At 36.1% G+C, this 27,125-nt stretch overlaps 2 protein-coding genes, 2 long non-coding RNA genes and 2 pseudogenes across 9 annotated transcripts; 1 reads left to right on the forward strand and 5 right to left on the reverse strand.

Moving 5' to 3' along the window:
* Positions 1 to 1,315: 1,315 nt before the first annotated feature.
* Positions 1,316 to 8,389, reverse strand: LOC149047220 (TNF receptor-associated factor 2-like). Of its 4 annotated transcripts, XM_089204911.1 has the most exons (9): positions 8,304 to 8,389; positions 8,024 to 8,184; positions 6,985 to 7,129; positions 6,078 to 6,135; positions 5,141 to 5,245; positions 4,509 to 4,673; positions 3,649 to 3,726; positions 3,154 to 3,243; positions 1,316 to 2,771 (listed from the first exon to the last, which is right to left on the reverse strand). In XM_089204911.1, exons 3-9 carry the CDS (start codon positions 7,125 to 7,127, stop codon positions 1,746 to 1,748), a joined length of 1,665 nt encoding a protein of 554 aa, XP_089061037.1. In that variant the 5' UTR covers positions 7,128 to 7,129; positions 8,024 to 8,184; positions 8,304 to 8,389; the 3' UTR covers positions 1,316 to 1,745. The 4 variants fall into 4 exon arrangements, with proteins under 4 accessions (XP_089061037.1, XP_089061040.1, XP_089061041.1 ...); XM_089204914.1 differs by lacking the exon at positions 8,024 to 8,184 and having other exon boundaries at positions 6,985 to 7,135; positions 8,304 to 8,385; XM_089204915.1 differs by lacking the exon at positions 8,024 to 8,184 and having other exon boundaries at positions 8,304 to 8,374.
* Positions 8,390 to 10,317: 1,928 nt separating this feature from the next.
* On the reverse strand, positions 10,318 to 13,504 carry LOC149047221 (uncharacterized). Its single transcript, XR_016186133.1, has 3 exons — positions 12,014 to 13,504; positions 11,289 to 11,385; positions 10,318 to 11,146 (listed from the first exon to the last, which is right to left on the reverse strand). It is a non-coding gene; the product is annotated as an uncharacterized LOC149047221 (long non-coding RNA).
* Positions 13,505 to 13,862: 358 nt separating this feature from the next.
* On the reverse strand, positions 13,863 to 15,409 carry LOC149047222 (uncharacterized). The gene is made up of 2 exons (XR_016186131.1): positions 14,837 to 15,409; positions 13,863 to 14,350 (listed from the first exon to the last, which is right to left on the reverse strand). It is a non-coding gene; the product is annotated as an uncharacterized LOC149047222 (long non-coding RNA).
* A 5,449-nt stretch (positions 15,410 to 20,858) lies between these two features.
* LOC149047223 (uncharacterized) lies at positions 20,859 to 24,016 on the forward strand. Of its 3 annotated transcripts, XM_089205004.1 has the most exons (5): positions 20,859 to 21,173; positions 21,562 to 21,636; positions 22,147 to 22,250; positions 22,515 to 22,624; positions 23,165 to 24,016. In XM_089205004.1, the coding sequence occupies exons 3-5, from the start codon at positions 22,244 to 22,246 to the stop codon at positions 23,528 to 23,530; spliced, it is 483 nt and encodes a 160-aa protein (XP_089061130.1). In that variant the 5' UTR covers positions 20,859 to 21,173; positions 21,562 to 21,636; positions 22,147 to 22,243; the 3' UTR covers positions 23,531 to 24,016. The 3 variants fall into 3 exon arrangements, with proteins under 3 accessions (XP_089061130.1, XP_089061132.1, XP_089061131.1); XM_089205006.1 differs by lacking the exon at positions 21,562 to 21,636 and having other exon boundaries at positions 20,877 to 21,173; XM_089205005.1 differs by lacking the exon at positions 20,859 to 21,173 and having other exon boundaries at positions 21,554 to 21,636.
* Positions 24,017 to 24,429: 413 nt separating this feature from the next.
* LOC149047224 (uncharacterized) lies at positions 24,430 to 25,464 on the reverse strand (annotated as a pseudogene).
* Positions 25,326 to 26,959, reverse strand: LOC149047225 (uncharacterized; annotated as a pseudogene).
* Between the last annotated feature and the right edge of the window lie 166 nt (positions 26,960 to 27,125).

The raw sequence follows: 27,125 nt of genomic DNA on the forward strand, positions 1-27,125 counted from the left end.
GTTGCAGCTTTATATACAAACTATTCCCTTAAGAAATCAAAGAGCCAATTTGTTATCGCTCGATAGGTTAACGAAGGCCGTACTCAATAACTTACTACATTCCGACATGGCATCACGCGAGATATCGAAACATTTGTCATCAATCTTTTTGAGTGTGGTGCTTTTTTCCCGGTACCTGGAGCTATTCCGCCCCCTTTATTCTGTTCAGTCGCCACCTGTAGTAAACCAAATTTGCCCCCACCCTTACGAATTCACACTAAAATCTTTCAACAGTTCTTTGTTGATCGACTCGAAAGTTAAAAAAAAAGTTGATTTCGACAGAAAAGGAATATCCTCTTAACGGTAACGAAACGAATTAAAATATTTGGGGGCAAACTGGTGAAGGTAGCGGCGAACGTTTTTTTACTTCAGGGGGGAGGGGGGCAAACTTGCAATGCCGCAAAACCTCCATAAACCTTCTTTTTTAAGTATCTCAATAACACCCTAAACCTTTTACCAGGCAAAGGCCTGCTTCACGATACCGAGCGGGAAGTGAGCCGCGCTGTCCTGCTGGTACTGAATCCGGTTCTATCAAGGTTTCCTCCACGTGCTTCAAACGAGATCTTAAATCATGAAGCTCATCTTGAATGGCCCGTTCTCTGCTGTTACCTGGGACACAAGCTGAGAGACTGTGGACTTCAGTCGGCCCATTACAGCCACTCCCTCCCTCAGGGGTTTTATCTCACTAACAAAGAATCAAAGCTGGTCTCTTAAGCTGAGTACAAAAAGAGGAGGAGGAGGTCGAGATGAAAGACCACCAAAGGTTTTATAATTACAACTCTGGCCAAAAAAAAAAAAATATATATATATATATATATATATTGCATACTCACCGTACAATGGATAAGTAGAATGCTATTCTATACTTGTGTTAATTTCAAGTACCCACCCACTCATGAAGAATCGAGCTTAAATGAGCTCATAGACTATGCCATTAAAGGTATATATTTATATACTCACCGCCCAACGGATAGGTAGAATGCTATCCTGTACTTGTGATAGTTTCAAATACCCTCTCACGAATCGAGCTTATATGAGCTCATATTTCATTAAAAAAAGGCGAGGCCCCACGTGACCCCACGCCGTCAAAAATTATTGTTTAAAGCAATCGGCGTGGCCCCACGTGAGTATCAAAGATTAGTCAGCTTTCATACCGCGTATTTTTAAATAATATACGTGTTTAAAGCAATCGGCGAGGCCCCACTTGAGTATAAAGGATCAGTCAGCTTTAACACCTCGTATTTTTAAAATAATATACGTATTTATAACTTATTAAAAAATTAGAGAAATTTATTTACGGGAATCCCCTCTATTCAATAACGAGTTGTCAATCGGTGACTTATACACTGTAATTCATTTGGTATATCATAATATTATCTAGAAATGACTAATCTAGAGGAGCTCGAGCAGTTTTCCGACCAAGAACGTTTCTAACTTACAACTTTAAGTAAACAGCACGATGAGTCTTCTGGCAAGGAGGATCTTTTTCTCTCTCGTTATTTTTTTTTTTTTTGTCACACTGATTAATCGATTATGGATTTATTCGTTGCGAATCGACGTTTAGGAAATAGTCTCCCACTTTTCGGGATTTTCGAAGTTCTGTCTTGTAAATTTAATAAACAATAGCCTAGGTTTACAGGCTCTGGAAATGCAATTAAAACCAGTAACTTATTATGGCTTAAACCCTTAAAAGTTACAGTCATAACTCAAATGTCTGTAGTGTCAATTATGACCTTAACGAACATGGTATCATCGCGCACGTAAGCGTGGTTGTTTAACCCCGATAGATGGCAAAACGTTGGACAACCACTGGCGATGTTCATATCTCTCTTTGGTCGTTGGAAGGATTTGTTACTTGGATCTGGTCTGAAGGCATCGATAACATGTTCAACGTCATCCTGATCCAACAACATGAAGGTGACCTTCTGTCTGAAAGGCCAGCGAAGAAGTGCATCATACGGACCGCGCATAACCACAAAGAACAACGAGATGTGTGTTCCTTTGCCCATTCCATCTCCGTTTAGATAAAGGCGCACACACATCTTGTATCCATAGCTACTAGCGTAGAAAGGTGGACTGTAGAGAGACACTTGTCTGCCGCTGAGTGCATCTTGCCTTTTTCTGGCGAAGTCGGAGATTTTCCAAAGCAGGATGCCATTGTGACTAGAAACCTCATTCTGTCTGACCTGTTCCTCCAAATCAGCCAGAAGCACATTACGCAGGCCCAGCGTGTGCTCTATGGACTCGAGACGTCGCTGTATCTTTGAAAACACTTCTTTGAAATTCTCGTGTTCTCTCTTCAACCCTTTGATCTGTCGCCCGAGATCTTCGTCATTTTTGTTTCCTTCAATCATAAACACCTCCAGGTCAGCAATTTTAGCTGCTTGGTCGCTAACTTTTGTGGAGAGTTCGAGCTGCTCACTATTATCGCTTGAGTCACCAAGCAGTCTGAAATGATCTACAGCTTTCTCCAGGTTTTCGATGCGAGCTTCTTGTTGGTCACCTCTTGATTTAAGTGCACCAGTCTCCACTAATGCTGCTCCTATCTGCTTGATCGAATAGTCCAGTTGTTTTTCAATGGGAACAATTAAGCCACTGATCTTGCTTGATAATGCATAACTCGAAGTGCTGCTAACGAGCGAGGACAGTTCTGTAAAGTGCTGCAGCAAATAAGTCATGTGTTCTGGTGTGTATTCTTTGAGGTGATCCTTTCTTTCATTAAAACGCATAGGCTGAATTAAAAACGAACAAACAATTAAAGAGGTCGTATAAAAGCTTAACTTGATTCGTTGTGGCATGCTTTCTCTCCAAATCGGATTTATACAAATTGCAGTCAGAATATTTTCGTCATAAAAAGCAGGATGTCTTTCAGTGTTACGTATTTATATACAAGTCACAATTCTTATTGACGGAACCTGGGGATGCATTGTTAACCCAGCCAAAGGGAAAAGAAATACTCCTTGTCGCTCATATCACTGAAACCGAGATAACTACAATTGTACTGTCAGGCAGAATGTACCATTTGCTTCGTTTGTAAGATTGCTGCTTCACCTTACGAGAGGCATTAGTTTTGCTTAATATAAAGGCAATGAGCAGGAAAACGCTATTTGTTACCTTAGTTTTTTTGCAGCCCATCGCTGCAAATGGACACACTGTTTTCATTTCTTGACAGTCCCCAACTACTGGATCCAAGTGAACAGAAACCTGAGAAACATGCGAAGCCTTATAGCAATTAAAATCCTAAAGCTATTGAACAGTACAGATCAACATTGTACATGTAGACCTGATCTATTGTGTACAAAAAATAAGCAACGAGAAAAAACAAGAACAAACATAAGCACGATGAACGATACATGTAAGCAAAAAGAAAATATAACGAGTCGATGAGAAATTAAAAGGAAACAAGCAAACAGCTTGACGTAAGCCATCGAAAGATGAAGTAACCGAGTCCCGATTGGTTTTCATCTTTGCATTTGATTGATTAATAAGAGAAAGATTCAAACTCTAAGAATAACCACAAATTGAAGCAAGGCAAAATGTTTTCAATCCTAGATTATTCTCTATAACTATTTTGCTCAATATTGACTCAGAAAACCCTTTTGCCCGTACCTGACAGCGTGGAATATCTTCATTTCCACATTCAGGGCAACACTGAGGATAACTTGGACAGTCTGTTTGATGATGGTCCTAGAAAAAGACGAGAAAGCAATAATAGGGTTGAATCTTCTTTCCTTTAGATATGCGTGTGATTGTATTTAGGGAAACATCGCATTTGATTTTGATCATTTAAGTGGTGTGGATCCAGTGACAGACTATAGGAGCTGTAGGCTACCTTTACTAGTTGACGTAATTATCATTCCTCCACCTTGCAATAGAGTCAAATTCAACCAAATATTACCTGGCAAATAATTGAAGGGGGTACGTTTCTAAAGATACTGTGGATCTGCGTCGGTGGGAGAGTATAACAAGATAATAGAGTATTATCAACTGAGTTGATAACATAAATTGGCTCCTTCGTGACAAAGGGCTAAAGCTCAAAACGTTAGTTTTGAAACTGTTTACGGACGCCAATTTACGTTGTCACCACAGTTGATATTACTAAATTACCCATTATTATCTGGGTTTCTCCAATGAAACTTCTAAAAAAGTTGCGTTATTTTTTCAGGTCAAATCACACAGGACGAAATCACATGTTTCCGTATTTCTGAAACGTGGCGGAAACATGCAACTCCATGTTTCCGTTATGTTTACGTAAAAGTGGTCCGGTTCCGTTGTATACGCAGCAACGGAAACGCGAGAAAACGTCACGAAACCGGTAACGGAAACACAGGTTATCCGTCGTGTTTCCGGAACGGTTTAACATGTTTCTGCTACGTTTCGTTTACGGATTCTTGCAATTTCGTCCTGTGTCAGTATTCAAACGTCAACTTCCAGCACTTTTAGAGTAATATAATTTGCATGATATTTACCTCCATATCAACGACCAAGATGCGTTTTCCACAATAGGTGCACAGCTCCTCCCTGCAGCTGCAATCGTTTTCAAGATGACTGGCGAGGTCTGATCTTTGTACCATAGTTCCACATCTGGAGTGAACACATGGAATTTCAACAAACTCACAAGTGTGGTCATGTTCCTAGGACAAAAAGAGCCTATTGGTTTGTATCTAAATTAAAACGTAATTCAGTTAATTTAAACATGTAGACTTTGTAATGAAAGTCTGTGGTCCTTTTATGCCTTTGACTGTGCGTTGCGTAGACTAGACCTCTTTGTTAACGTCTGATATGAGAACAAGAGAATGGCTCGTGCAAGGCTCTCACTCAAAAGAGACGAGCAAGAAAGTAGGCGAGCAAAATTTATCAGGGGTAACGGAAATAAGTGAAAAAAGCTCCTTAAACCACCATTCCTCCACCCCCTCCCTTTTCGCTCGCCCAGACTTTTCACTTTTACTCATGGACCTAAGTTGTTTGATTGGTCACCATCATAAAATGTTTCGTCTTTTCATTTTTTCCATCAACTGGCTTAATTCTTGGTTGAAAATGTATTGAGCAGAACCGGAACCGGAACTGTAAAATCAAAGCATCACTGTAAGTTTAATAATACCTGACGGTGCTTTAGCTGGCCGATCCACTGGCACCCTTTCTCGAATCGGGAACAATGAAGCTCTAGGTGGAGGATTTCGCGCTCCACAAATTTATCAGGGAAGACCTGTATTAGATTGACATAGATAATTGAAATTTAAATGGCTGTAGCATTCATACATCGAAAAGCGCCTTTTAGGAAACCTGTTTATCATGTTAATTCAGTTTATCTTCCTACTTATAGCGGAGCTCGCAGAGCGTAGCCCCATAATCATACAAAATAGTAGTAGCCCATCAAGCCGAAAAAATTTGGATGTACGACCGTACGACCGTACAAGGTGCTACTTTTAACATGCGTGGTCAACTGTACTGCGGGCACGCCAACGCCACAGCTTTGTTCAGTAGTCCAATGGTCAGTGCACTGGGCTCCGAGTCGGACGACCCGGGTTCTAGTCCTGGCCGGGGCAAGGCGTTGTGCCCTTGAGACGTGCGGGAAAGAAAATGCGAGCTTCACTTTTAAGCTTGGCTAAATCTATATATTAGAAAGGATTTTTAATGAAAAGAGTGCCAGAAAGTTTTCAAAGGCCTAGTAAACAACGATGCAGCTCCTATTTAAAATGGCAAATTGAATTGCCCATCGCAAATTGGCACCCAGACATTTCCAACATTTCGCGGTAATATTTGGTAGCATAAAGTTAACCAATACCGTCTACCATTTTATGATAAGGTAAAATTCCAAACTCATGCACGAACCCCTCTGATTAAGAACTTCCAATTCAAAGGTTAAATATATAAAGTCTCCTATATAAAACCACTCCGTACATATAAACTATCCGTGGCTGTTTTAAGGACATGCAAGAATTCAAAGAATATCATATTGGAAGTTAAGGACACATTCTCAGACTCCATTGCATTTATCTGGTACCGGTGTTTCTTTGTGTTGCACACTCTCCTCTTACCTCTTCTTCACTTAGCAAGGTACCATCCTCAACACACTTCCTCTCTGAATTTTCTTTACTGCAATCAAGAAAAGGTGACACTGTTTAATAAAACAAATGATCTTAAGCCTCCTCTTATTCGTTGGTAAACCTTTGAAATACGCGAAGATATAGAGTCATCATTTGTTCTTACATTAAAAGTAATTAGTTGAGCTATGAGTCACACTTTGACGCGCTCAATTTATATTCTTGAGATATAGTCAGCTTAGGTCAATTAGGGGACTTCAAACGTCGCCTGAAGAGAAGCCTTACCTCAAACTTTCTAAAGACTTTATTTAATTTATTTGTTTTATTAATTAATTTGATTATGTTATATATTATGTTATATATTTACTAGTTAATTAGCTCATTAATTAATTATTGTGCTTTTATTAGTAATTAGGCACTTTCCAAGTTTTTGCTACAGGCACTAACCAAAGAGTGTTCCTCAATAGCCGTGTTTCATTACTGTTGTAGTCATTTTAAGCTTGAATACACATTATGTACACCAGCCTCTCTCTGAACGTTCCCCATCCCTTCTCTGAATGGGGTTTTTAGTATTATTATTATTATTGTTATCATTATTACTATCATTATTATTGTTATTATTATTATTATTATTATTATACATTGATGACCCGTGTACAAATTATTATCAATATCCTAAACGTTCTGCACAACTCTTAATACCACTTGGACTTGGCAGAAATAAACAGCAATATCGCGAACATTTCCTGCTGGTCACATTTACTAGTCGACCAGTCTTAATATCACTTTTACCGAAGACCGTTTTGTTCGAATGAGAAATGAAATAAAATAGGCATAGCCCTTACAACATGTAACGAGGAAACTAAATTAAAGTTCTATATAAATATGTACATGAAAATACCTCAGAACTGAGTCTATGCATCCTCTACAGTAACGATGTCCACAAGATGTCTGCTTCGGTTCTTGTAATATATCATTGCACTTTGTGCACAAATGTTTTGGATCAGTCTTGTCTCGGTCAGTTTCGGCGAGTCGATATCCCATTGCTGTTCCTCGTTAAATGAAACAGAATCTTCAAATAATTTTTATACAACTCGGCAAAATTACCTTACAACACCAATCTTTCGATTTACATAATTAGTTCCGTCTAAAAATACCCCTAAATTATGCATTGGAAAATTTCCCGGAAACGACAATTTTAGATTGTGACTGTCGATCGATTTGGAGCGGTCGAACTCTTCGCTTCCAAAGTATACTTAAGATTATTGTGTTCCAAATTGTCTGCAGATACAACAGAAGTGAAACAAGCCAATAATTCAAAATTATGATGAATGATTCACGTTCTATAAAATACATGTCACGTAGCTCCTTTCAGGCGATTTACAAAATGTTAGACGAAAAATATCGAAAGTGACAGGTTTTCCTTTCGTTTAGAGGTGGTACGTTTTCTACAGCATTTGACCTGCATAAATATTTTTTTCAAACACATTATCTGATACACTTTGAACGTTAAACCATTGAACAACGGAGATAAATGATTTTTCTATAAAAGCTGCTCCTCTTATACTTCCTGTCTATATCGTCGCCCATTATTCTGAATAAATTTTGATAGTATTCATCACAAACCTATGTTTAAGAAACACGACTGGTACCTGAAGTAAGTGCAAGTTCTATTGATGCTTTGTAAATACCACCAGTCAGTAGAAAAGGCTTTCTTCAATCACATGAATTTTGTCATTATTTACGCAACCAAACATCATGGTTATGCCGATCACTTCACTTCCGGATGTCTTTCGGGGCTTATAACTTGGCGTCACAACTCCATACCAAATTAGTTATGACTGGCATTTACACCAAAATTAGGGTTTGCCTTTTCGGTCAGTATAGCCAGAGCTGTAGGTACCATTAACAAATTACATAGTACGAAACGAAATACACACCGCTTATGGGACATGCACCAAACACCTAGAAGGATCGATCAAATATGCTTGTTTCACGCCTGACTGTGTCGGCTGAATCTATAGTGCTGTTAAAGGAGCCAAGGAACTTTTCTCTTGCCAACGATTCAAAGAGAACTTCATTGATTTGCTTAAGTTGACCCCTATAGAAGACACCACGAATTTACGCATTACAATCTCGTCACGATCTATCGAGCGTTGGAAAGGAGTTGGACAACTGTGGAAATAAACTTGAGTAAAGAAAACTTGCTTAAAAACTTACTTGAGTATGGCGACTTTCTCTTCCAGTCAGGACCGAATCTCTTGGGTCTTCAGATCTGTTTGTTGCAAATACTAACGACCGAGTGCTCCTGACTGTTAATTAGATAACTTATTTATATTATTTTGTGTAACAGGGGAGATTCCCTGACTAATATGCGATTTTTTAGTTGGCTGATCATCGTTTTTAATTAGATCTAGAACTTCTTGTGTATAGACGATCTTCACTCCTAATACAAAAAATCCCATTTTATTGGCCCTTGTTCCGGGCACTGCACAAAACCTGCTTTCGAAGACTTCTTCGAAGAGTGATGATGATTCTCATGTCAGGTACGCTCAGATTTTTGTTGGTCAGTTTCAAGTTATTGGTGTTTTATTCCTCTTCGGAGCTGTCTAGATAATTCGTTTCAAAGTAACACTACTGGCTATTTTTCCGATCTTTTACGCATTCACTATACACGGTTGCGTCAGGTAGCTTTGGTCATGAATTAATAGTACAGTTGACTGTCCCTTGAGAAAAAATAGATGCGCAGTGCGTACATGTGTGGCTAACGAGTAACACGTAATGGAAGTTAAACCGAAGGGAAAAAATATGAGCTGGAAGTAGATGAGAGTAAGTCTATTTGGATTAAATTTACCGTACCTTACATTGGAAACTTAATTCTGGACATTGGAAGAAGTGAATGTCTGGATATCGCTCAGAGGGGTAGTAGGAGTTACAATATCTCTCCAGAGATGAACACTTTTCGATATGATGGTCAATAAAAAAAACCATGAGAATTGAAATTATTTTATACTGTTTTTAGTTACAATTTTACAAATGATTAGCAGCAATACTCTTTGCCTGAGAAGTGACAGGATTCGTACACTTTTTCAGGCCAAAAATTCGAGGACTTTCCTATTTCAAATTTTCAAGAACTTTTCTTTTTCGTTGAAAGCTACGTTTTGGGCATAAACACGTGCACATGCAGAAACGCCAGACGAGAGCTTGAAAACACGTTCAAACCAGACATTCGCTGTGCATTTGAGGTTCAATGGACATGCGTGAGAATAAGGAGAGAGCACTTGGAACACAAAACGAGTGTAAGCATTGTAAGCATTTCGAGAAGTGTACACTATTTGTTTTCACTGGCTTTCATTTACTTTAAAACTTGTAAGCGTTTATATGGTTCTATCCCGTTCAATAAAAAATCAAGTACTTTCAAGAATCAAGAACCAATTTCAAGTACTTTCAAGGCCCTTGAAACCGGACAGCTGAATTTAAAGGGTTTTCAAGACGCGTATGAACCCAGAAGTGAAAATATTAGAGTAAACTACGTTATTACTTAATTTGTTGAAATCTGCTAGTTGCCAGACAGTTAGACTATGTGCCTTGTAGCACTCAAATTGTTTTTAAATTCAATCCAGTTTCTACGTGCATTTAATAATATGTACCTTTGGCACTTCCAGAAAACAGTAAGTAGTTTGTCAGATTCTTTATAAGAGCAGGAGCAGCTCAAGTCATCCTTTACGACGATTTTAAACCAGAAATCTTTTGTCGAATTAGTTATAAATTTCTAATGTGTGTTTAGGTGCGAAAGGAAGGTAGTACTGCCGAAACACCAAGTATCACTGGGTTAGTACCCTGAAAGAGGACATTTGGGAGTGTTCCCACAGAACTGATAGAACTTAACCCCTGTGGAAGTTGAACTGGCGACCTCTGGATTTAATCTACTGACGCTCTACCGACTGTGCTACTGGGCAGGTCGTGGTAATTTAGATAGGGATGGATATGTTAGGAACCGTATAGCACCGGTGGTATTAATTAATTATACATCTTTTAAGTATCAATAATTTACATCACGGTTCCTATCAATCTTTTGTTCATTTTTTTCGGTGTAAAAATTCTAGTTGAAACTCCCCAAGTTTTTACACCCCATAGATGCTTCAAAAAGTAAAGTCCGGCGTACAAACCTAATGACACATTAGCTTGTCTTAGTTTCTGTAGCATGAAGGTGGCTCACAACAGTTGCAACACATTGCAGTTCTTATACTTTGATGGCCAGTACTGCCACTATTTATTGTGTGATGTTACAATAATTACATCAAACGTATACCTTCTCATAGCTGATATACTTGGAAGAGTAAACATTTCTTTTTAGCAGATTTGGGCTCAGCAGGACAAATAATGTAGTAGATAAATATCTTAATATAAAATAAACTGTTGTTTGCTAAGCCTTCAAGGGTACTATTTTTTATTTGCCCCTTACGCGAAGGTTGAATTTTTTTTACTTTTTTCCACATGCAGACTTGCTCAGCAGTTTTGAGTCCTGCTGAATGCAGTACACTTGGTGTGTGTCTGCCTAAAACTACTGCACTGTTCAGAAAGTGAACAAAAAATGCAATTTCCTGATTCACTGAATCATTTACAACAGATCATAATTGCATACTGCAAGACTGGAGTTTCATGCACATGTAAGAAGTTTATAACTTTCTTTCACTTGTTAAAAATAAATAAAAAGTGTCAGTTGTCTCGTGGAAGTTACATGTAGATCAGGCGTTCATTACACATTAAAATATTTGCTGGAAAAAAGGAGCAGATTCTACTGCTATTTGTTCAGTTGTCCCGACTGTGACTTTCAAGATTCTTTTCACTTGTATCTTCACAATGGCTTGTTTGCATTTTTCCTGTTATTTGTTCCAACTGTTTTACACAGAATTTAACTTGCAGTGTAGCATGTATAGTACAGGAACCACTGATCGGTTGGATTGCTATGTTTTGAACAGGAGGATGTCAAGCTACTGGTACTTCTTGCTGTTTGGAACTGTAGGGAAAACTTCCTTTTGAGATAAGTGAAGCATAATTGTCTAATTAGGAGACAAAAGAAAATATACATATTCATTAGTAAATAATATGCTATAATTATGCACAATAAGATGGCACTTTATTTATGAACAAGGTTTTTTTTCATGGGAAGAGGGACATAGGGTGCAGAAATAGGATACTTACCAGTTGATGATGTTGGTAGCGCAAACCAGAATTCTTAGTGTGGTAGAAAACCAGAACTCCAGCGGCAGTGTAGGTTAAAGATATAGATCTTCTGAAACTAATAAAAACACACTTTGTTGAAGAAGTTAGTCTGCTTTTTAGGGTCCATCTGTTATATGTATAAACTATGTATATGTATATTTTCTTATTATTTCCGTAGCCACCCCTCATGTGATAGATATTCAGCATTGGCATGATCAATGTGTATGTTATGGTTCTTAAAAAAATTATCTTGTCTTATTGTGTCATATTCATTACCATGATCTATCAAAAAAAAAAAGGAAAATGAAACTGGTTTATAAAATTTAAAACCAAAACAATTGGAAGGATAACATATACAATAAATGTGAATACTATTTTCATAAGCACTGATAAGTATTTGCAATATTATATAGCTGACTGCCACAGAAGTAGTATTTAATATTCCTTCCCATAATTGTGGGCATCTGTGTCCTTAATGTATATAGTGTTACAGTGTATCTTCATAACATGTACAGGAGGTTTTTCAAGATATCCAGAATTATCAAGGGCAAGGTAAGCATTATCAGCTGAAGCCAAAGGCTGAGACCCACAATACTTACTGAGATGTACCTAGTTGTGGATATCATGCAGAACCAAGTTCAATAATTTTTTTTATACACTGATATGTTAAAGAAAATATTCAACAGAACTAAAGGACTTAATACTTTAGTGCAGAGATAACTTGCTCCTTTCCATGGGTTGTGTCATTTTTGTTTCCTTGAGTACTCTTGAAAACTTGCCTGGCTACTTTTGCTAACCTTTTCCTGTTCTTAGCAGGAGCATTATCTTCTTCAGTTTTCCCCTCTAACTTGACACATATCGAGCCATCATTTTCATGTCAGTTGCCCTGAGTTCAAGCTATGTGACTGCACTCTCCATGTGACAAATAACCCCTGTAGCTTTGTGATGGTGTTCTACGCATGAAAAAATATCAAGAATTGTCAGCAGCTCACAGAATAGGAATTGAGACTTAGTATTATAATAATTTTACAGTTTTGCAGATAATATTGTATCATATTTTTCATGTTTTTGTAAGTGGGTAAATGAATAGTGAAACTGTAATTTAATTAATTGTGTCATGAAATGAAGCTCAAACTACTCTGTTTTCTGTAAAACATTTTTCAATACACCTGCTTGGAAATCCAATTGGGATATGTTTGTATATATGTGATCAATTGCAGTTTTGTTGTCAGTTGTATAAGTTGATATCAACTGCTTGTAACCTTTATCTCTTAATTGTAAATTAAACAATGGTCTCCTCTCTGTCTCAATAAGCCAATTTCTATTAAATTCTCCAACAATAATACTGTTGTCTAGTAAAATAGCATTTAAAAGACTAGAGAAATTGCTTCACAAAGCTGTCTTACAGACACCTTTAGAGAGTGATATACATGTATGCCTAAGATTGTCCAGTTCTCACAAGTCATAACCTTTATTACAGTAATTTCATTAATGGAGTTAAAATAATCATTTTGGAAGAGATTGTAACCACTGATGTCATACATGTCATTAGGATCTTGAGAATTAAATCTTGTTTCTGCAAGAATGTTTATATCAGAACTGGAACAATTTAGATCTTTACGTAAGTCTTGGATGTGTTTATGAACAGACTTTGCATTCAGATAACACAGTTTGAGACGGGAATCTGTTATGTGATTAAGTGGTATGTGATATACAAAGCTGAAGTTTTGCAATTGTTCTTAATTGCTTTATTTCTATCTTAACATTGAGATGGAAAGCAATTTTGTCTTCACAGAGGTCAGTTATAAATAAACCTTCAAAAGTAGTAATATTAGTTCTTCTAGTGTTTAAGTTGACAACTATTTTAGTTTCAGTACCACCCTGAGATCTGAGAATTGTTTTTGCTGCTGCAGTATGTGATGGAAACTGTTGCCTAACAACTTGTGCTGCTTTGTTTCTACCCACTGCAAATTGCACAGTGACAGGTTCTATTGGGGTCCATGCATTGTCGATTCCTTGAATATAGAAATGTCTGTTTTCAATTGTAATTTTATAACCAATACCCAAGTGGTCAAATTGTACCCACACTATACCTAAAGGTTTGTTTTGTTGATGTCACTGAATAAATTTAATAACATTTCCAACACCATTAGTCATGCCATCTTCACCCTTGCGAAATGGCTTTTGGAATTCCTAGGAATATAGGTGTGAATTTTCACGGTAATTCGGACTGAGAATTCCTAGGAATTCCTAGGAAATCCCAACCATAACAACTCTGGTTCTAAAAACCTAGAAATTCCTAGAAATTCCCAGAAATTCCCAGAAATTCCAAGTTTATAGCCAACAGGACTTGGAATTCCTAGGAATTCCAACTCAGAGAACCAATGACTTTCCCTGAAAAGCTGTTAAATCTAATAAATTCCCAGGAATTTCTGGGAATTTTTGGGAATTTTTAGGAATTTTTAGGAATGCTTAAGAATTACTAGGAATTTTAAGCAAAAATTTGAGGCTAATGGTATAAAATAAATACTTTAAATTAAAAACACCCAGCTAAAATTCAAGTATTCAATAAAATTTATTTAGAAGCTTAATTAAGGCTTACATGTAAAATATTTTTGATTCATTATTAACATCAATGTGTGGTAATATTAGGATGGAATTTGATTTTTTTTTTCTTGAAAACTTCATTTGGATTAATCCTCAATTGCAGCTATTCATATAAAATAGTCCTAATCAATCATTAAATTTGGTTTGACACAAATTGTGAATAAAATCTGTTGATTCTTTTCCATAAAATACAATATCTTAAATTATATTTGAAAACCAAGCACTCTTAGGAGTGAAGGGGTTAATTTCAGACAAATAAAATTGATTTTTTGATTAAAATCTTGTTGTAACTGTAACAATAAATTAGAATGAGGTTATCCTAAACTGCAAACTTAGCTGCTGTTTGTATTTTTTTCCTGGGCTCACAATGAGTAGGCCTTGAATGAGGTTGTCTACAAGAAGCTTGACCATTTTGTATCTGGTTTCCATGACATCTGAATTTGAAAAAAATAACATATTTAAATATATATATTTCAAGCTCAGACCAGGCCTTTAAGATAGCTATGAGGAAAAGGGCATTCATTGGATTCTCAAATTGAGAAATCTCTGTTATATTGAGTGACTTTTATATTGGAGTTAGTACACCTCTCTCATAGATTTTACTAAAAAAGGGCTGAATATATTATTTTGTTTTTACCAAGGAGGGCTTCTTTATGTAATAAGGTTTTTTTAATAACAGTTCCTATTATGAATCTTGAATGTTCCAAAACATGACTAGAGGAATCTTGAAACCTTACTGATAGGTTTATTTCATTGTAAAGCATAAGCTTAAGAAACTGCGGCATGCAAGTGACCGATTCGATTCTCAGAATTATTCTAGTTTCAGTTGCGCCGAGCGTTATGTAAGCTTAATTCAACCCGCTACATCTGTTCTTTTATAAGATTTTGATCACGTAACGAATATCGCAATTTTTACTCACCACAAACTTTCAAAATCGTAGCTTTACAGATGGCTACTCGACCCTTGTTTGTACCAGTCAATATGTCAACTGTTGTCCCTTCTTTTAACTCCACGGCGCCAACGACTTTCTTTTCTTTTACAACACTCACGCTGTTCTCGTTCCTCCATTGAACCACAATAAAAGCCATCTTTAGAAATGTTATATTAAGCAAAACAGTTGAGAAAAACGATCAACAGATGAAAAGTACATTCAAAGATGAGCGCCAAATAGAGTCTTCTTTGTTTCCGATCACGGGCATGATCACGTGGATCTTTTAGGACTTGTAATTGGCTAGTAAAGTGAATCCGCTGGCTTGCCGATTGTAGTGTTAAGAAAAGCGCACAACTTTATTTTGACTTCTCCGACCGGTTTCCTGCTTCTTGCCGATGGATACCTTGGTGATATAAATAATGATGTGAGCTCACTCTATGTAGAAATAATCGACAAGAATCGATCGTATTACAAATGCACGATTTGTGGCCAAAAGTTGTCGAGGAAACAAAGACTCGAAACTCACTTGAGTTAAGAGATCCTCGCAGCTAAGAACACTACTGAAACGAGTAGTTGTAAATAGGACCTGAGAAAAATTCGGGCCCGTATGGGATTTGAACCCATGACCTCTACGATACCGGTGCAGCGCTCTACCAATTGAGCTAACAAGCCAACTGGGAGCTGGTCAATGAATTGGGTCCAAATAAACATCCAAGTGAATGAAGATTTTAGATATATGAAAATTCACGGGCCTGAATTTTTTTCAGGTCCTATTTACAACTATTCGTTTCAGTAGTGTTCTTAGCTGCGAGGATCTCTTAATTTCATCTTTCCACCGCAGTGCAAATATGTGAATTTTCATATATCTAAAATCTTAGGAAGTATAAGAGATACATAGATGATCCCAGTGTACCAGTACCTAAATCTACAAAGCTTGACCGTAGCAAGCGTTCAGCAACATGTTCCAACACCGCCATCTCGATTCCTCAGTCAGTCGTTTCCACTGAACTTAAAGCAGTAGTGACAACAGAGTAGAGTGCGTCTTACAAAGGAGAAACATTTGTAAAAGAGACAGAAGTAACTATATGCGATTACAGAGGTGCGTTGGAACTCTGGTCCACAAATAGTAATGCACTGTCCGAAGTATAAAACAATTTTGTTGATAGCTGACAGACAGAGAAGAACAACAAGTAAACTTTAGAGCTGTTATTATTGAAGTGTGACTTGCAATTTTCATTTTTAAATAAAGAAGGGCTTGTATTTTGCACCAAAAATAAAAAGATGTAATATTTTTTGGGAGATCCAGTGATTGGGACATTTAAGAAATTAAGTTATGAAAGGAAACTTGGTTGGTACTTCTCACTACTAACAAGTCTTGTTGACAAATATTTTCAGATCAGAGTTTCAAATAAAGTCTGAATTAAAGACGCCATTTAAAAGGTGTTTTTTCTCAAAGGGAACATTGACTGCCTCTGTCTTGTCTGCATGCCAAATGTTTGCAAAGTGTGTGGATGATCCACAAGTATTGGAACTCTTACAAAAATGTTTTGTAAGAATAAAAACAGCTAAACAAATTACAGCAATTAGTCACGAAAACAGAGCAAAAAACTGGAAAAAAAAAAACAGCAACAACAATCATGAAAAAAGAAAGATTAATTAGGAGTTGAATTTGTTTGTCTAAGGCCTGAAATTTCTACTAAAAATAGTGTCAACAAAAAGTCTCTGACGGTGTTTGAGGCAACTGAGCTTGACTGTTCTAAGGTTTTCTAACAAAGGCAACCAGTAATGTAGGTTAGGAAAGTAACTTATGTTCATAACTAACAAAGTTCTTCAAGTGTAGATAACAATGTAATTATTGTTAATTATTGTGGAAGTTGTGTACCAAAGAACAGCTGATAATTGTTTGATGATTTTGGCACATCAGTGAACATGAGACATTAATTTGCATCACAATAAAAATATTTTTTGATCATGGAATCCAAGAGTCCTTTGAGGTTAAAAAGCAAATCTGTGATATGAGCACATTGGATTAATTGGCAATTTCCATTTAACATAACTGACAGCTGGTTTATCTGGTTATATCTCTTGGTAAGTTTTGTATAGCATACCTTTTATCGAGCAAACTTTTAAGCCTCTGAAATTACTCCTTTTCTTAAAACCTTCACATTCAAGGTATTGAGAATTTCTTAGAATTTATGTGGACCTCAGGGTGTTAAAGTTGCCTCAAATTCAATTCTCAGAAATTCCCAAGAGTTCCACACTTCTTAAATTATAGGTAGTTTGTAAAGCTGAGAATTCCTAGGAATTCCTAGGGATTTCAAGTCCTCACAAAACTGGAGTCCTCCTCTCCCAGAAATTCCCAGTAATTCCAAGCTTTTTAAATCACAGTTAATTTGCATAGTTAGGAATTTTTGAGAATTCCTAGGAATTCCTAGGAATTCCCAGAAAACTGGGAATTCAGTTTGCAAGGGTCATTTGCATAATTGGGAATTTTTGAGAATTCCTAGAAATTCCCAGAAAACTGGGAATTCAGTTCGCAAGGGCAAGTTCATATATTCATGGCAAGTTCAGTTCTTTCACCTTCAGCAAGACATAGGTTCCAGGCCAACTGTTTAGTTTTTCTTAGATCATTAGGTATTTGTCACAATATTTTTGCTCTTAGCTCAGCAGAGTGATAGAACCAATAAAACTGTCTTAAGCTTTAATTCTGTATTATTTTGTTTCCTATGGCTGCACTGTGAACTCTTTCATTAAATTCATCTACTTTTGCATTTTGTGCAAATAAATGAGGTGCATCAATTGGGTTGTTTAAGTCGTCTTGTATAAGTCTCTCTTTAAATTTGCAATGTCACTAGGTGTGTGTTTACCTTCTTGGGTAAAGGTATGGCAAACAAACTGTTTCCTACCATTGAGATTTAATCTACAAAAATTAATTTTACTCCTCCAAATTGAGTTCCTAAAAGGTGTTTAGTCTACTTGAATCAAGCTGTTTGTAATTTTTCAATGACTGATTGGCAGGAACAGCAATTGCACTGTGAATAATAAGACCTTTAACAGTATAGATAGCTTTCCCAGTTGGCCATGACAATAAAACTTTGATTTGATGAAAATCATCACCAGCTTTATAGTATTATAATACTCAAGGGCTGCCTGATAAGATGCCTTTGTTAGGTGTGATTTGCCAACAGCAGCTCCACCATTAAGAGAGCAATAAAAGAGGCTTTCTGACATTTTAATCTGGTGCAAAATTTGATATGAGATATTATTCTTTTTGCATGGTCTTTATTTAGAGTCTGGACCAGTTAGCGATAATCATCACCTGGTAATTCATTCAATACATGTATCAGTGGTTCATTATTAAATGATGTTGATGGAATACCTAGATCACCAGACATGACATAGTTTCATTAAAATCAAGGTCTAAATCTTCATTGCTGATAGCTTCATCCTGCAGTTCAACATTTTGTGTGTTTGGTGCTATGGAATCAAATTGGTCATCAGTGTGATCTGTGTTGTGTAATTGTTCCTCAATCTCATTGAGATCTTCCCTACAGATGGCATACTGCCCTGTTTGTTTGTCTATTTTGTCTTTTAAAAGAAGGAAAAACTCTTGATATGAAGAGCTGTTGCCTATTATATCAGTTTCTTCATTTCACCAAGAAGTAAAAAACATTATAAGTTCATGGTGGTGGTGAGATTTCACATTGAACCAAAAAATTCTGGGCTTTAGACATTGCTTTGGTTTTGACTGTTTTGTATTTTGCACGGCCTCATTGGCACAATCAGGGAGTTCATCATTTTCCTCATCATCTGCTGTTTCCACTGTGGGAGGTTATCTGTGCCAATATCTTTTGACTTTTTTACAAAAGGTTAATTTAGGGTGAATCATACAATGCAGCCCAATCAGCTAAGGTAACATTTTCAAGGCTGCTAGGTCTTTTCATTGATTGTTTAACAGACCACTAGAGTGAACTTTCTCTGATTCATCATCTATTTTTTCTATTTCATTCATTGGTTTTAATAGCTTAACTCTTTCCTCAGGAGGTGCAGTGTTAATAAAGATCACTTTTCAAGAACTTTTCCAAATTGGTAGCTGGAGAACCATGTAAACTGCTTCCAGAGCACTTATTTCAATACCGTTTAAAAATTTATTACCAATGTCTCTTACTTCTTATTTTGTGCTAGAATTGCCCTCCTTGCCTCAGCACATGCCCTTTGTAAAAGCTGGCTCATTCCCTTTCGTGCTTTAGAAATATATGCAATGATGTACATTGCACAAGCATAAGCATCTAGGACAAATTGTCTGTCCATTTTAGCTCTCCATGTACCTAGACAGGCACTGTAACAATTATAGTTGTTTACTCTTAGTTCATTTGGATTCCTCTTCAAAAATATGGTTGGAGAATGAAGACTTGATTGTATAGCAAGATCATAGTAGTTTTGTTCAGTAATGCTGAGATTAGTCAGTAATTAATCAAATGAGAAGTCTTCACCTTCCTTCATGTCATTTTAATGTTTACTGATATTTTTCCAATTATCTTTATGTTTTCTAATCTCAGTTTCAGAAACACTATTCTCAAGGGGATACAAAATGTTTGTTGACTTCAGAGGTGGTTGTGGAAAATTGAACCTACATTCACTGGGTAAAATGCCAAATTTTAGTGTCATTTAAGTAAAATTAAACAACTATTAAACCCAAAGACAAATTTAAGCCATGTTTACTAAACTTAAACATGACTTAAAAATGTACCCTTGTTTAGGCGAGGTTTAAGCATTCTTAAATGCAAATTAAATCGACATTGAGATTTAAGCTATGTTTAAGTCATTTTAACCGTACTTAAATCCTTTGAAGGATTTAGGGTTACTTTAAACCACCTTAAATCTAACGTTAAACCTATTGGGGAGATTTAAGGTCTAGTTAAAGGAGCCTTAAATACAACATTAAATTTATCATAATATTTATGCCGTGTTTAAGGACCTTAAAAACACATCAAATCTTTTGGTGTACACCAAGTCTACTTTATTGACATAATCTCTCACCAGAACCAGAAACCATACGAGAGCAGCCTCCAGCAACCTTCAATGAATTAATCATAGATTAATATTAATATTATGTATTTAGTAAAGCCACAATATTTCACGCTACTGATTTTATTGCATTTTCAATTCTTTGGGTAATGAAACTGTGTTTGTTGATTGTGAACAAAAGACTTGATTTCTTGTGTTGGAAACTGTTTCACTAAAGGAAGGTGGTTGCACAGGGAATTTGACTAACCTGAGCAAATAAGGTACATTTCTTCAAAACCATATAATTTTAGTATATACCAAACCAGTGGACAGTGTTTTTTGCATGCTCTGATTGGCTACTCAAACTCAGGATAGTACATGCATGTGCTATCCACTTCCCAGCTTAAGCTGAAGTGTGAAAAACTTTTTTTTGCAGTGTTCTGAGATATAAATTTATAATTCTTTTATCTCACTGGTTTGGTATATACTTCACAGCTCATTAAATATCCACCACCACTAAGGGGAATAATATTTATTGTTAAATATATTAAAAACAACAACGACATGTGAATGTAGATTGATGTTAATAACTGGCTGGTAAAATAATGGCACGGCGTGGAATAGGGCAAACTGCCATGAGTTTTACATTGTCAAGAGTTAAATAAGCTCCAGCAAAAAGACTGTGTATCCTATAAACAGGCAAAAAGTAGCTTGATGCTCTAGGTTCAAAGTTATTTGCGTCCCACACACAAAGGGTATTAAAACTTCCCAAGCATTGGTTTTGCTGAACAAGGAAACCGGGGTTTCTGAGCATGAAGTAAACAGCTCTGAACTGCAAACGTCACCAGACATCTCTAACTGAACGTTGAAAAGCGCGCGTTTGTAACGAGGACGCGGTATGTCTCGTCCCCAGAGTGAGGCCGAGATCCTTATGCGCATGACAAATACCGTATGAACGCCAATCAAATGTCCAAAACTATAATCGCGGGATATCTGATCTTTCACTGTCGTTCGTTCACTCGGTCGAGTTTCGTTTCGTTGCGGGCACGTGTTTGGATTCTTCCTCGATAGGATGATGGCTGCAAACGATCCAGTTCAAGAGAGACAGCTTGTTCTTATGGAAAGAATGAGTAGAAGGATTGATTCGATTCTCGAAGGGCAAAAGAAACTAGAAGATACGAATGCAGTCCTTCGGCAAGAAAATGCAAAGCTGAAGAACCAACTTGCGAGTCTGGAAGGGCAGGCAAAGAAGAAAGGCAACAAACGTTCTAAAAGCTCTCGCAGAGAATCAAATGTTGTGATTCCAAATGACTTAAGGGTAAATATTCTTTAATTACTTTAAGGATATACATTTTTTCAACTTTAGTACCGTTAAGTTGTGTTTGAGAGTTTCAGTTGCGGTGTATCAGAAGCATAAAACGTGTCTTCAAAGACACCGCCATTCCGCCATCACGCGTGTTCTGTGTTAACTTAAAGCACAATATGTGTAGATTTTGGTTCTAGTGCTTATCACAAAGTTGGAACATCCTTGTGCTGAATTCTTGTGCCTATTTTGCAAGCATTTCGCAAAAATACTGTTTACCCAGTTTAAAATTCCACTGTGTACTGTTTACCCAAAAACCCTGCTGACCCTGATTAAAGAAATAAACAAGTTTGTGGTTTGAATTGACTTTTGACATATGATGTTCTTCCATATTATCTTCCAGAAACGGTTTCGGTTCATCTACAAAAAGATGGTAGAAAAAAAAAAAAGTGACACAAGGTTTCATCATTGATGAGGAGTATGTTATTTTTTTACCATACATAAGATGATGTATTTAAATAGCAAGGCACTAAGAGAGATGGCATGCAAGATATTAGAATTAAAACTTTACCACCAAGAACTAAATATCTCTCTGACCAGTTTCTTCTAAGGGACTGTTAGTTATCTGTTTTGAGGCCAGTGTTTAGAGTCTGGGGCCAGTGTAAAATATTCAAATTGGGAGTAGGAGGTGGTAAACTTTTAGAATCTGTTATTTCAACTATTATGTTGCTGATAGATTAATACATGCAAATTTTTGTTTTGAGAAATCTTTTCCCTCCAGGAACCAGAAATCCTAATGTCAGTTTGAAGGTGTAAAAAGCATGTAGCTTCTGCACTGTACCAGCAGTGATTAGAAAATTGTCCCTCTTGTATAACTGCTTTACTTGAATTATTATTTCCTTTTTTGGCTGAATAATAATAATAATATTATTATAACTGCCTCTGGCTATTGTTTAAAACAAAAATAACATTCTCATTTTTATTACAGTCCACAGTCAGAGAGAAACTAGAGTATTTTTACAAAAGTGAAAGAAGTACTGAAAAAAGAGCATGGAGGAGAAAGCTGCCTATGGACTGACTTACAAATGGAAGGTATTACATTACAGGAATCAAGTTTTAATGTTGTGTGCAAGTTAGAACAAGAAACATTTACCTTGTGCAAAATCAAACAAATTTTCTGAAATATGTTGGACAGAAAACTTAAAAACTAAGAGGGAAAACACAATATTACCATCATTAATTCTTTTAATTAATATATATCCATAAGCTGATGTTACATATACACATAGACTTGTCATTGTATTGTAATTTTAGGATATCATGCAGCGATAATAATTATTGTTTTTAACTCAACAGCTCAGTTTTATCGGTACTTCAAAACAACTAAAGAAAGAGAGCAGAGGATAAGAAAAGGGAAAAATGAAGAGCATAAAGAAAAGTGCAAAAGGAGCAGGCGTTTGCTAAATGTAAGGACTAGCTAAGTTGTCTTGCTTTTGCCATGCTAAACCTATATTCAAGAATAAATTTTCAAGATAGTGTGGCTGAAGCATGGCTTCTGAATCAAACGTTTCAATTCAGTTTGACAACAAGTGTTGTTTAATACTGTGGCAAATTTGTGCATGGCATTGTACCACAATACAATGTGGGATAATATACAGCAACAAAAAATGAAACAATGCCATGCACAAATTTGTCATACACTGTAAGTAGGACTGGTATGTTTACAACTGGTGTACAAATACACATTAATTAGGAAAGTCAACCTTGCTGGTAGTTAACCAAATAACATGGGTTTGCTTTAATTTAGTACTGTTTTGTAGCATGAATTTTTTTCTGGGAGTTCTATTTATTGCTGATTGTTATTTTCATATTTTATATCTTTTGTGGGATATCATTTTGAGTTAGAAAAGTATTTCTATTTGACAATAAATTATATGTTTCATAGATATAATTTGGTCTGGTTATTAACTAAATAATGACTAAATTGTTGCTTTTTGTTCCATTAGAAACTGGAAAGGCGTCAGTCATCCTATGAGATGCTACAAGCTTCTCTGACACCAAAAGAAAAACAGTATTATAGTGAAATCCTTTACATTGATTATATGAGTAGCAAAGAATCAGATTATGAGGAGCAAGAAGATTTCATTACTGGTGAAAAAGAAAAGAAACTGGCAAGATATGTAACCAAGAAGCTATCATGGGAAAGAACAAGCTTGACAAATGCAAAAGCCAGGCTAGACAGAACCTACAAAAATAATTTGACCCCCCATGCCAGGGCAATGGCTAAGCCAAGGAGTGTTGGTGGCATGTCGGAGAGGCCTGCGCCTGCTGGCCCACTTTGGGCTGTCAGGCAGATAAACAAAGAGTCATGATTGAAAAAATACTTAACACTTTTTTTACTTTTTATTCATTTATTTATCATGTATTTAATGGCAAACTGTAGTAATTGTTTTGTTAGAACAAATTATTGTCATCTAGATCACAGGGATAGTTTCTTCCAAGTATTGTTAAATTTATTGACTTATGATGGGGAAAATTTGTTCCTGTCAAGCATAAATAAGCTAGGTATGTGTGACATTTTAACCCTTTAACTCCCAAGATCTGATTGGTAACTATCCTCTCTAGCTGCTACATATTTCCCTGTAACTTAGTTATGAGAATCTGGTGTGATATCAAGACAAAGACCTATACCTGATAAGTTTGAGAATTCTCATTATCTCTTTGCTGGATAAGTTCAAGATATTTTAGGGAGAAGTTACTTGTTAATCACTCCTGGGAGTTAAAGGGTTAATTACAAATAGGCAGTAGCTTTAAGAATGTGTACCAGTGAATTTAAAATAAAAGAAACTTGAAACATATATTGTTTAGTGTGATATGTGACCTGGTGGGTGGCAGTTTAGTAATGAAACAACAAAACAATAATATTTCACTGATTTCACAAATTTGATTCAAAACTAAAATAAGCAACAAATTTTGAGCAGATTAATTTGCATTAAATGGTACTTTGACAACATTAAATGTTTGAGCTCTGTTTACTTCAATTAAACAGTACTTAAACATACAGGAATGTTTTGGACACATTTAATGTGCACTTAAACCTGCATTAAGTTTTAGCCTTAAGATAGTATAAGCCAGGTTTAAGTCCAACTTAAATCTAGGTATAAGTGACTTAAACATCAACTTAAACTTATTAAACCTGAGTTTAAGACAGGATTAATCCATGTTTAAGGACACCTAAATATATCTTTTCTCCATGTGATTCTGCCTTTGACTTTTTATGACAAGTTTGGGAGTGCCTGTGAATCTGTCTATTGACACAGAGCCCTAGTTCTGGATTGCTATTTGGCATTTCATCAATAAATGATGTGACATCATTATCACCATCACATCCATACACTGGTGCATCTTCAAGCCAAATTAGCATATGAATGTGGGGTGAGCCACTCTGCTGATACTCTACTCTGTAAAAACCAGTCTGAAATTTTTCCTACAGGAGCAGCATTGCTCATTAAAGAGTGCCCTAAAAACTGATGGCATTGATAATCAAAATGCAGTGCACAAGTTACTGGGTCACTCTGGATCAGCATATTAACTTTTCCTCCCAGTTCAAATTCTAATTCAGAATCTGAATATTCTTTATCATGATCAACAAGCTTGCCTAGTATACTTAGGAGATGTATCCACTTTGTTTCAGCTGATGAAAAACTACAAAATAAAGTAGAAGGTCCAAGTTGTCTAATCATTGCAAAGATATCTTTTTTGGCCTGCTCAAAATAAGGAAGTGAACCACAAAGAGCTCTTAAGAAGTTGTAGCCTTGAACTAGTCTTTCTAGCACACCTTCTTGCCTTAGGCAACCAGCTGTCAAATTCCTGTTGTTCCCTTGCATTTTCTCAAAGCTACTTATCATTTCCCCAAAATAATCTTCATTTGCAATTTTTAGTCTTAAAAAAAATTTCTCAATATGCATAGCTACTCTTCAATCTGATTGTCTTAATTCTCATTTGCAAATATCACTGTAATGAATATCAACTAGTCCATCATCACTCTCTGGCCTTTTTTGACCGTCAAATATCACTGAATAGGCTAACTCTACAGAATATTTATACTTATATATTTATAAATACACTCAAAGATACACTTCCTTCCCCAGGTGCTATAATATGTTGTAAATTCGTGCTCACTCATTGTCTTCAAGAAAGTCAGTAGCAGTTAACATAGCATCAGTTACTCCTGCAGGTATTTTTGCATCATCTTCAATTCAATCATCAAGTTGATTTATGTCTTCACCACCACTTATTTGCTCATTAGGTTGTTAAAAATCACCAGTTTCACTTTCATTTTGTGACAAGTTTGTACTATAGCTTGTTGCCCTGTCTACATTAAAGGAAATTCCTTGTTCTCTATAAAGGGCTTGCCAGTCTGCTGCCTGCAAAATTTTATATTAGGTCTAACATTCAAAGACAAGGCAGAACTCTCATATTCTAATTAAACTTTGATTGTTCCACTTTCTTGTGGCAACCGTGGTAACATGTTGACATTATTGTTTACATCTGCTGGAACATTTACCACATTTCCTTTTATTTTGAACTGATTTCCTCTGAGAGCTTGCAGAGGCTTTTGAAGGGCCAACCTAGGTGCCAACATTCTGCACTCTACCTCATTCAAATCAAAAAAGTCTGGTTTTGCTGGAGAGGACATTCCATTCTTAGTTGCCCAGGGTGGTATTTTGTCTTTCTTGAAATGTTTATAACAAGACTGATAGATCCTGTCAATACCATTAACCCTTGTTTTAGTTAGTAAATATTTTCCTAAAGTAAGGTTGGAAAGTCTACATTTTCAGCAGTTACAACACTGTGTCTATACAACAACTCAGGTTACAACAAGAGCAAATATATTCTAGACCTCTTGAGACATATTATAGCGTGAAATTTTCTGATTTCATCTGTAATGGTTGAGTTATATACATTCTTTAATTCTGATATTAACACTGGTTTGCTAGTCTTTCTTGTCTATGGTCTGCAGATTCATTTGCAATTTTCTCTTTCTGATATTGATGTTGGTTTAACAGTCTCTCTTCTCTACATTCTGCTGATTCATTTGCAATTTTTTCATTCTGATATTGACGTTGGTTTAATATTCTCTCTTCTCTAAACTCTGCTGATTCGTTTGCAATTTTTTTTGTCTTTGATACTGAGATTGGGTTGACAGCCTCTTTTTCCTTGATTCAGAAGATTTATTTGCACATTTCTTTTTCCTCTTCAGATGCTGCTGGGCCAGCCTCTTTTCGTTAGATTCCTCACTTTCATTTACCTTTCTTATTTTCTCATATTCACATCTAGCAATCAATCATTTCTCTTTTTCTTCTGGTGTTTCAGGCACAGATTTTCACTTCCTATTTATAGGTTGTGTTTGGTTGCTTTTATTACTGAAAGGCTAAAGTTCAATTTTTGGACTATCATGAACATTTTGCAAATCACGTTCACTATCTCTGACAAGTACAACTTGAAGTTCAAAAGGAATAACCCCTATCTGTAAGCAGGAAATTGGTGAATGCAATACAAGGCTTTTAATTCCTTCAATGGTAAGCAAAGTACTTTTCCCAAATGAGTGGGGAATGAGCATCAAAACTTGTAAAGCTTTGTTCTGAACTCTTAATCACTGCAACTGTATTAATTCCAATCGTTAACAATCAACAATTGTAGTTAAGTCGACAATTTGAAAATACTTCTGTCAGAGAGTTTTGAAGAGCCTTGTATGGCCCATTAAATGATGTCATGAACAAACTTCCTGTTAATGACATACTATATTATATTGTGTATACTTTATTGCAAATTGAAACAATAGAATGCATGAAACATCAGACTGAGTTTAAAGGGAATGATCATTTGCCTCGACAGAACATCTTCTAAAAATATACAAATTATTTCCAATGATAGGAATAATGAGGCCACATATTGATAATTATC

The sequence above is a fragment of the Pocillopora damicornis genome, chromosome 4 (genome assembly GCF_964200805.1).
Source record: "Pocillopora damicornis chromosome 4, jaPocDami1.2, whole genome shotgun sequence".
NCBI classification, from domain to species: domain Eukaryota; kingdom Metazoa; phylum Cnidaria; class Anthozoa; order Scleractinia; family Pocilloporidae; genus Pocillopora; species Pocillopora damicornis.